General features: G+C 34.8%; 1 protein-coding gene across 1 annotated transcript; it reads left to right on the top strand.

Moving 5' to 3' along the window:
- Positions 1–9,316: 9,316 nt before the first annotated feature.
- Positions 9,317–10,084, top strand: LOC138883345 (uncharacterized). Its single transcript, XM_070164027.1, has 2 exons — positions 9,317–9,453; positions 9,724–10,084. Exons 1-2 carry the CDS (start codon positions 9,317–9,319, stop codon positions 10,082–10,084), a joined length of 498 nt encoding a protein of 165 aa, XP_070020128.1.
- Positions 10,085–11,205: the final 1,121 nt, after the last annotated feature.

Below are 11,205 nucleotides of genomic sequence, written 5' to 3'. Positions count from 1 at the left end.
GCTTGAAAGTAAGTTATGTTATTCACGGACTCCAATAGTTTTGGTTCAAATTCTTATTTGTATTAACAAAATCAAAATAAAATTACAAAAATTGAATTTAGAACCCAATTAGTAACATTTAGTATCACTATCCTAATATTTAAAATCATAAAGTTTAAATCTTGATTTCTGGTCTGTTTTTTTTTGGGGTTGGGGGGGGGAGTGTTTTCTAGGGCTTTCAGAATGATAATGCAGTATGCATTTAGCTTTGGATTTGGAGAATTTATTCATCACTCTCATGGGGGATATATGATGGGACAAGAATATGATATTCCAAGTTTCTTATGGAGAGAAGGGACGCAGATCAATCTTTTCAACCTTGGCCTGTCAGCTCCTATCGTTGCCTTTTTTTTTTCTTCTTTTAAAATGATATAATACTAGTACTCTGTTTCATTTTATTTGTATTTATTTTCTTTTCTGTTCGTGCCAAAAAAATGATCACTTTTTATATTTGGAAACAATTTACGTTTATGTATTATATAGCCACACAAAATATATGTGTCTCATTTTACACCACAATTTCAAAAGTCTTCTTTTTCTTTTAAACTTCCTGCCCAGTCAAATATATTGATTCACATAAATTAAAATGGAGGGAGCATTAAGTATCTGATGTCATATATAATTTACTGCAACAAATAATTTTCTTGTGTTATCCTCATTCCACCACCCAACTTCCCTCTTCAATTCTGTTCATACAGAAAATATTTATTGAGTACTATATACACATTATTCAATTACATATTAACTACTAGTATTATTTTTGATTGTTTAATTTATATAGTAGTACTACTTCTTATTTGCATATTTCATGTGCATGAACATCTTATAGAGTGGATGTCTTTCGTTTCTTGTGATGGTGGGGTTACATGTTTCTTACCATTTTTGGCCTTTTTACTCTAATGAGGAGAATGAGCTGGACCTTTGTTATTCTTTTTTATTTTTCGGTTATGTAGGAGAGATTTGATAGACTTAGTGATAATCTTCTTTTATAGAATTGTATTATGAAGATATAGTTTCACTTTAGAAAATGTGGTTGGTTGTCTAATGTCTTGCATGAATGCAACAGTGAGTGTGACTTCACAACGCAATGGTTACTACCGTCCAATTAAAAATTAAAATTCTTGATTTATCAATATATCTTCTGTTTTGTCTTGCTCCCCTTTCTACGTACAAAAAAAAAAAGAAGATAAGAGTAAATTAATAAAAAGGAAACGAAATTCTTCGAAGTGAAACCCTAGCTGGCTTGATTAGGATAATTAAGTAGGTTTCACCAGCGTTGGAACTATCTTGAGTATTGTAAGTGTGGTCACATTTTTAATTAGGGTTTGAAAATGACGATCTTTACTTGAAACTTTGGAGAATTAGTTTGAAACATTGTTGCAATGCTACTAAATTGAATTTTTTTGGCTTGTGATAATCTTTGTCTATACTTTGTTTGTCTCTGAAAACAGGAAAAAAGTTAGTAACAGTCAAGAATTTGATTTGCCTTGATTAGTGGCAAGTCCTAGTAACTATTTAACCGTAGTTACTTCTTTTTTCCCCAGTTTTGGAGCTTCTTGTTCAATGACAGATTATATACATATTTCTAAATTAGGAAACAGATATGGGTTCTAAGAACTTTATCAGCTTAGTATGAGTAATGTATAAAATTAAATTCAGCAAATACCCTAGTTCTTTTTTTGCATCCTATTGTGTTATCTATGACTATTAGTGCATATCAAATGAATTTGGAGGAATACATTGGTGTTTTCCATGGAAAATAAGCTTTACCTAATACAAAGCTAGAGTATAAATTTCATGTTAAACTCCCATCTCTATTTTAGCCTAGGTGGATAGAGTTAACCGATTGACATATATGTTGATGCAAGGTACCACATAAAATTAGTCAAATACGCGCAAACTGGTTCGAACAACATGGTTATAGAAAAATTCATGTTGAACAGCAATTTTCTACTTATTCTAGTTGAGTTGCTTACAGCGCAGATTTACATAACTGGAATCCAGAGTGAATATATCAACATCCAACAAGAAGAGCTTAGGAGGTTAGATAAATGGAAGCTGGAAAATCTTTAATTTCTTAAGCATTAATTTTGCTGCGTAATTAATGTATATATAAGGGTTTTGCCATAAGGCAAGTTGAAGGTGTAAAGTTATACCAAACTCGCTATCAATGTCTCAACTTGTTATATTTAAAAGTAAATCTCAAGTGGTGAACAATGATGTTCGTTAAACAAGATTTGTCGGCAGAAAAAGTTACACGTACTGCAGCTTTCCTCTAGATAACAAGCTTCCTTCTTTTTAACTTCTCTCTTTCACACAATTTAGGATGTTTCGTTCAGTGAGGGAAGCTCGGAATAGAGCCGTATGAGGTGAAAGTCTCACGTACGCTTCTCTGAGAAGGGAGTTTGGTTACCTACTGGAGCTTCGATCTTATGTCTTCTAAACTTTCGAAAAATTTCTTCAAAATCTTATTTCTCATCGTCATAGACCTACAACTTATGAGTGATTTCAATCAGTAAATAAAATTCTATGTATATATGTTGGAGTGATTCAATAAGTAAAATTTCACTTATCATCGTCATAGTTATGTTGTGTATTTCCCAAGATTTTCTCGTTTTTTCTCTCCAACCATGTTGCCCAGTGCATCCAATGTAATATTGGTATATTCAATTATGTTAAGATTATAAGATATATCAATATTATTGTTTCAGAGGAAAAGCAGACTGATCTCTATGCATAAACTACATGATGGACAGTGGACACAATACTTTCTCAAGAAAACTTGTCGGAATAAAAAAGATATCGTTCTTTTTGAGATTGATTAAAATAAGAAGAACATCATATAAATTGGAATAATTAAATAAATATGGATAGAAGGAAAGGTATATTTCTTTTTCTTTTTAACAACCAATTGCAAGCCTAGTGATCATTCATATGTTATTGAGAACATTCGAGGCCAAATTTAAGTGATACTTAATTAAGTATAATAGGAGCAAAATCGCGTTGTTGTTTTCTCTTGTTCTTCTGCTGCTACTGCCATCACCATCCTTACACTTTTCGGCTAAAGTTGTACAGAAGAGTTTAACAAAAGCAAAAGCTTTGCCGGGATATTTTGGAATTCTTTTTTCTTATGTAAAAGTAATTGTGGGGTTGATATTAATGGATTCAGATTATTTAAGATATGGTTACTAGTTACTAGTAATAAATTAGAATAGGTTCTCAAAAGTAGCCCTTTTTAGTTTTCTTTTCCTTTTTCTTTTGGGATTTGTCCTCATAAATCATGACATACGTAGTGGGCGACATGTTTGAAATGACGGGACAATGAAAATTAAAGTTTCTCAATCTATCGTTGGTTCTTTTTCATCTGATATTGTTTCCAATTCTTATTAAGGAAATTTGATAAGATTTCTTTGGTGATCAATTTTTATTATATTGGTGGAGGTAGTAATTTCATCAAGAGCATTCAAACATCTATTCTCTCTTTGTATATACAGGAAAAAAATTGACCTTATATATATAATACAATTTTAAGACGAAGGACATCCAAATAAACCCCTTCTACCCTCTAGCTCCGTCCATAATAGTACGTAACCCTTTTAATTCTCTCCGCCAAAATGCTCATTGTCTTGATTGATGAGCTGAAAAGGGAATGCTCAAAAGAAATGGGAAGTATATATAAGATGTTGCGACTTGGGAGTACACCTTAGACAAAACTATTATCATAATTTAGTTATACCAGCGTCTTGATTTTGTCAGTCAAACTAAACTTCTAATATAAGTTCTTTGACTATTTTGTTTAATTAAAGAGATCTTGGTAGTGTTAAAGTTGACTTTAAATCTATTATTTGCAAATACTTGTATATTATCCTGTTCAATAATGCATCTTAAATTGCTGTCGAAATTGAATTTTTAATCACCAAATATTGACTCATTTATAAGTCTCTTGTAAATTTAGGTTTAATCACGTCATTTTCCTCGCATATCCGGACAAGCTTCTTTTTCCTTCTTCTTTTTTATTACTTTTTCTGTTCACTTGTTTGACTGTATACGGAGTTTAAGGAAAAATAAAGATTTTTGGAATTTTTGGTCCTAATTAAACAAGTCAAAAAGGGGCCAACAGTATTTGTGTAGTTATAAAAGCTTCTCATTAAGTGAAAAATTGTAAGTTTAAGCTAAATTATTTTCAAATTTAGAAAGGGTTCATTCTTTTTGGCACGGACCGAAAAGAAAATAAGTTCACATGAACTGAAACGGAGAGAAACGGAGAGAGTATTATTTTTATAAAATAAACGTGTTGCATGTCATTCACATTACCATCTTTTCCCACACGAGTTTTAATTTCTTGAGCTTCGCAGCTTTTACGTAAATTGTCAATATGAGTAGGTGAGATATGGATTAAGGCCTGTACATCGAATTATAAAAGTGAAGAGAGAAGTGTAAATTATACTCCCTCCGTTTCAATTTATGTGAAACCATTTGACTGGGCACAGAGTTTAAGAAAAGAGAGAAGACTTTTGATTTTATGGTGTAAAATGAGGCACACATATTTTGTGTAGCTATAAATCATTCTGTAAAGGTAAATTGTTTCTAAATAAGGAAAGAGGTCATTCTTTTTGGCACGGACTAAAAAGGAAATAGGTTCACATAAATTGAAACGGAGGGAGTAGAAATTACATTGATTTGTACGGATCCACACCCCTTTAGAGGAGGGGTGGCATGACACCCGCTAAGATGATACAATTTTTATATACCTATATTTAAAATTTCTTAAACTAGGTTAAATATCTTATCTTGCCACCCGCAGCCGTAAACTAGACAAAGATACCATGACTGATAGATTTTTTGAAAGCTTTTCTCATGTGTAAAATTCAAGTTGATATTTATCTTGAACTTTGTCTGACTTTCCCTTTTCATTGTGCTTTTTATTTCCTTTTGTCCCAATGGTTTTTTTTTTCGGTTACCCCCAATTTTTTATTTGTTGTTTTATTTTTTTCTTTTCTCTATCTATTATTTTATATGTGGTCACTAGCAAGAACACTCAAAAAAGAGGCTCCAAAACTTTAAAATTATATAAAATAAGGATTCTGCTTAATCTTTAATTTATGAGTTTTATTCTTTCAAATTCGAACAACTTGTGTCTTAACGGAAAATTTGAATTGAGATTGAAAAAAAACTCATCTTTTTTATTATATCATAAAAATTGGTGTTATTCTATGGTTATTAAATATAATTTAAATCTCTTTACTAAGTATTAAATTATGATGAAATTTTCATAAACTGCTTAAAAAATATGAGATTTACGATATTGATTTTTGAGAATTAGTAGTTAATTTAATTTTATATTTATAAGGTATAATTTATCTAGTGAAGATATTTTTTTAATGTTTCTTATTCTGATTAATGTAATTCCCTTATTGGTGATGTTATCTTAGTAAATTTATTTTTAATATATAGAAAAAGATATAATTTCCTAGTAAAAATGTTAATTTTGTTTGTGTTGTTATAATAACAGTATAATTCCTTATTTAAAATGTTAATTACGCCTTTTTTTTCTATCCGAGATGTAATTTTTATATTTACAATTAAAAAATACCTTTTGGTTGACCCAAATTAAATAAAAAAAAAACCGAGTAAATTTTCCTAACAAAGTATACATTAAAGAAAAGTATAGCACCCGCCATCTTTAAATCCTAAATCCGCCTCTGTTTATACCAGAAGGAAATGTATGTGAAAAATAGAAATATGTGATCATTTATGAAAGAATGAATTTGGTTGTCAACTGATTGAACAACCGGAAGCAATTTACTTATCTATATACTATATTAAAAGCACGAAAACTCTTAGCAAAATATCGATTGCTTTTTTTACCCTTTAAAAGTTAATTTTATATTGAACAAAATAGTCATTTAAATTATTTTCCTAATATTTAGAACTTGAAAATCAACTATATTTTGTGTATTAAGTCATTCCTTATTTGAACTAAGTATTATGTCCTAATATTTAGGAGTTCAAAATTAAATCAACTATGCTTTTAACTTAAATAAATTATTAAAAAAGAAAGAATAAAACAACAACATACTTTTACCATGTTTTTCTCCCCTGTTCTTTATTTAACAGGAGATACACTACCTATTATAGTTTTAATTCTATATTACTAATAAAATACAACTACCAATGAATTAATGTACGTTTACCTAGAATAAAATACAACTACCAAGTCTGTTGTTCGGCCCCTTTCCCCATTGTTTTTTTCTCTTCTTTTCTCTTCTTTTTCTCATCTTTGCTGTTGTTAGGGCTTCAAATCACCAGTGGTAGCGGTGATAACCCTCCTCCCCTTGCTGTGTTTGGTTCCGTGATGTTCTGTGTCTTTCTGGTAATATTCGGTGGCTATTGGAGACGAGCAGGACGTGCACGCGCAAACACAGCAGAGCAGCCAGGGCGAGCATCAACAAGGGCCCTTGGGAAGTTGGACGTGAACGTGTCAGGTGCCGCAACGACATCGTGTACATCAAGACTCTACTCCAGGTTCTATCATCGAGAGTTGGTACCTCCTATACTCCTTTCTTTCATGTTATTTAAACTGTTTTCGTGTCCGTTTAGACATTTTATCAGTGTGATTATTTTGTTAGCGTGATTAAGGTATTGTAGTTATAGCTTATTTTATTACTTTTTGGCCCTTAATATACCGTATGTTACTGTGGCTATGGGTGAGGATGGTGGATTAGGGACATGTCCTCGGGTAGGTCGGGGAGTGGGGCAGGGGCATAAGGGAGCTATTAGGTTGAGAATTGGATCTTGAAACATATAGACTTTGACAGGGAAGTCTGTACAATTAGCTAAAATTCTCCAGAAGAGAAAGGTCAATATAACTTGTGTTCAAGAGACTAGGTGTGCAGGGTCTAAGGCGCGGGAGGCGGACGGGTTTAAACTGTGGCACTCAGGAGGTAAGATGGGTAGGAATGGAGTGGGCATCTTGGTGGACAAGGTTCTCAGGGAGCTAGTAGTAGAGGTTAGGCGGGTGAATGATAGGTTGACGCCTATTAAATTAGTGGTTGGAGGGTGTACTTTGAATGTTATTAGTGCTTATGCACCCCAAGTGGGTCTGGATGAGGAGATTAAAAGGCGCTTCTGGGAAGGTTTTGGATGAGGTTGTGTGTGGTATTCCACCCACTGATAGGATATTCATAGGAGGAAATTTTAATGGGCGTATTGGGAGGTCTGCTGGGGGCTATGATGAGGTACAAGGTGGCTTTGGCTTTGGGGTCAGAAACGGAGGAGGTACTTCACTGTTGGATTTCACTAAGGCGTTTGATTTGGTGATAGTAAACTCGTGTTTGCAGAAGAGGGAGACGCACTTTGTTACCCTCAAGAGCGCAATGGCTAAGACCCAAATCGGCTATCTCTTTCTCTGTAGGTGTGATAAAAGTCTGTGCACAGATTGTAAGGTTATCCCAAGTGAGAACCTCATGACCTAGTATAGGCTTTTGGTGATGGACTTAGACATTGTGCTGAGGAGGAAGACGAGGGTTAGGTGTGGTCGACCGAAGATCAAGTGGGGAGCTCTGACTAAGGACAAAGCTTAGGAGTTGCAGGAGAAATTATTGGTTGTAGGGGCTTCGTGGAGTAGTGGGAACACGATCGAGAAGTATGTGGACGAAGATGGCGGACTGCTAGCCTGTTTGGCCAAGCTTCTCAAGAGGCCAAAAGTGCTTTTTTTCCCAAAAGCACTTTTTTTCCTAACTTGAGGTGTTTGGCCAAGCTTATTTGGGGGAAAAAGTGCTTTTGGGAAGAAGCAGAAGCAATTTCAGAGAAGCAGAAAAAGTAGCTTCTTTCCAAAAGCAGAAGCAGAAGCAGTTTTGGCTTTTCTTCTTACCTAAAATACCCTTAACAAAATATAGTATATACCAAAATAACCCTTAAACCTAATACTTAGGATATTAATTTATAAATATTTCTTCTTATTTTTAGGAAAACTTTCTAATATATAGTGACTTTAGGGGTGAATGCTTTTATATTTGTTGAAGGAATTTTAATATATTTAACTTATATTAAAAGAATTAAGTACTTTTTAATTTTATTTTCATATTTTACTTAAATAAAATGATTTTTTTTAATTATTGCATGTAATAACAAAATTTTGATATTATTTATTTACTTATAATATTAATTATTAAGTAAATCTATTCATGTCCTTATTCGTAATTTGACACTTAAAAGCACTTTCTAAAAAGCTTGGCCAAACACAAATTATTTCTCAAAAGTGCTTCTCAGACTGATTAGCCAAACACAAACTGCTTCTCTCCAAAAGTACTTTTTTCAAAAAGACTTTTGAAAAAAGCACTTCTCAAAATAAGCTGATTTCTCCAGCTTGGCCAAACAGGCTATGCATCAGGAAGGCTGCGACAGAAGTGTTAGGGGTCTCAAAAGGTTACGCTGGAGGCCATGAAGGAGACTAGTGGTGAAATGAGGGGGTCCAAAGGAAAGTAGAAGCTAAGAAAGCAACATATTTGAAGTTAGTAGAGAGCACAAACACGAGGAGAAGAAGGCCATCAAATAAGGGTATAAGAAGGCTAAGACAGGGGCAAAGCTGGCGGTCATGAAGGCTAAGACTGTAGTGTTTGCTCGTTTGTATGAAGAACCGATGGACAATGAGGGGGCATAAAGTTGTTTCGGTTGGCTAAGGCGAGGGAGAGGAAGGCTCGTGATATGGACCAACTGAGGTACATCAAAGATGAGGACGGTAGAGTTTTAATGGAGGTGGCACAGATCAAGCGAAGGTGGCAGACTTACTTCCATGAACTCCTGAATGAAGAAGGGGATAAGAGCACTGTGCTGGGCGATTTGGAGCACTCCGAGAGTCATTGTGATTTTAGGTACTGTAGGCGCTTTAGTTTTGAGAAGATCGCGGGAGCGGCGCATAAGATGAGTAGGGACAGAGCGACCGGGCCAAATGGGACCCCAGTTAAATTCTGGAGGTATGCGGGCATGGATGGATTGGAGTAGCTAATGGGCTATTTAACACTACTTTTAGGACGAAGAAGATGCCCGAGGAGTAGAGGTGGAGTATGATGATCCCGTTGTACAAGAACAATGGTGATATTAAAAATTATAACAATTATAGGGGTATCAAGTTGCTTAGTCATACTATTAATGTTTGGGAGAGGGTGGTAGAAGCGAGGGTTAGAAGGACAATGTCTATTTCCGAGAACCAGTTCGGTATCATGCCGGCTCGACTACAAAAGTCATCCATCTTGTTAGGAGGTTGGTGAAACAGTACATGGATATGAAGAAAGATTTGCACATGGTGTTTATTGACATAGAGAAAGCATACGATAAGGTCCCTAGGGAGGTCCTTTGGAGATGCTTGGAGGCTAGAGGTGTTCCTGTAGCATATATTAGAGTGATTAAGGACATGTATGATGGAGCTAAAACTTGGGTGAGGACAGTGGGAGGAGACTCGAAATAGTTCCCGGTTGGGATGGGGTTACAACAGGGATCTATGATCAGTCCGTTCTTATTTGCTTTGGAGATGGATCCCCTGACGTCTCATATTCAAGGGGAGGTGCCATGATGAATATTATTCGTTGACGATATAATACTAATCGATGAGCAGCGAGGCGGTGTCAATGAAATGTTGGAGGTTTGGAGATAGACTTTATAGTCTAAGAGTTTCAAGTTGAGCAGGATGAAGACGGAGTACCTAGAGTACAAGTTTAGCATAGTCACAGGGGAAGCAGATATAGACATGAGGCTTGATTCACAATTCATCTCCAAGAGAGGAAGTTTCAAGTATCTCGGGTCAGTTATCCAAGGGTACGAGGAGATTGACGAGGATGTCACACACCGTATAGGGACGGAGTGGATGAAATGGAGGCTAGCATTCGGCGTCCTGTATGACAAGAATGTACCACCAAAACTTAAAGGTCAGTTCTACAAGGTGGCAGTTAGACCGGCGATGCTGTGTGGGACAGAATGCTTGCCAGTCAAGAACTCCCATCTCTATAAGATGAACATAGCTGAAATGAGGATGTTGCGATGGATGTAAGGGCACACTAGGTTGGATAAGATTATGAATGCGGATATTTGAAAGAAATTAGGCGTGGACCCTATGGAGGATAAGATGCGTGAAGCGAGACTTAGATGGTTCAGACATGTGAGAAGGATAAGCCTAGACGCCCGAGTGAGGAGGTGTGAACGACTAACGCCGGCAGGTAGAAGAGGTAGAGGACGACCTAAGAAGTATTGGGGAGAGGTGATCAGGCAGGATATGACGCGGCTTCATCTTATCTGGGATATGGCCCTTGACATACGGTTATGGAGATCGAAGATTAAAGTAGAAGGGTAATAGGTCGTTGTATGTTTTCTGATCTGTTCCAGGTTTATTAGGGCTAGCTGACTAGTATATTGTCTTCGATTCTTAGTATGCCAACATTAGGGTTGTTTTAGTACTATCTTACGTTTCAATTTTCTAGTACCCTGTTGTGTTACTGCTTGTTGCTATTGCTACTACTTTCTTCCATTTATTTCTCTCCGGTTCTTACATTGTTGTTATTATTTTTCTGGCCTTGTTGTTGTTATTTACTTGTTCCTATTCTTCTTCTCGAGCCGAGGGTATTAGGAAACAGAATCTCTGCCCTCCAAGGTAAGGGTAAGGTCTGCGTATACATTATCCTCCCTAAACCCCACTTGTGGGATCCCACTTGATTGTTGTTATTGTTGTTGTTGTTGTTGTAATCCTCACGACATTTTATCTCATCAAGTTTGATTTTTACAAATAAAAAAAGTATGTAGTCTCTTAAAATATGTCTAAATTACTATAAGAAATACTTCATTAAATTATCATTTGACTAATTTTCTAATATTTAGGAGTTTACAATTAACTAAAATATTATATATTAAATTTATCTTATTTGAATTTATGCAGAAATACCTGCTATTTAGAATTTTGAAAACATTAAGAGTTTACTTTATACAAATCTATGTTTAGGAGTTTAAAACTGTATTAATATTTTTTTTCTTCTTATTTCAACAAGGATAAAAGTCCAAAAACTTTAAAAATATTAAGAGTTTACTTATGTACTTGCACTTTAATTATATTTGAATGATCGACAAAATAAAGAAAGAGAACATACGGTTTCTTTCACTTTTTAATAACTTTCGTAGTTT

This window comes from Nicotiana sylvestris, chromosome 12 (genome assembly GCF_000393655.2).
Source record: "Nicotiana sylvestris chromosome 12, ASM39365v2, whole genome shotgun sequence".
Classification (NCBI taxonomy): Eukaryota; Viridiplantae; Streptophyta; class Magnoliopsida; order Solanales; family Solanaceae; genus Nicotiana; species Nicotiana sylvestris.
Note: the sequence above shows the minus strand (reverse complement) of the source record. Positions and strands in the feature narration are given on the sequence as shown.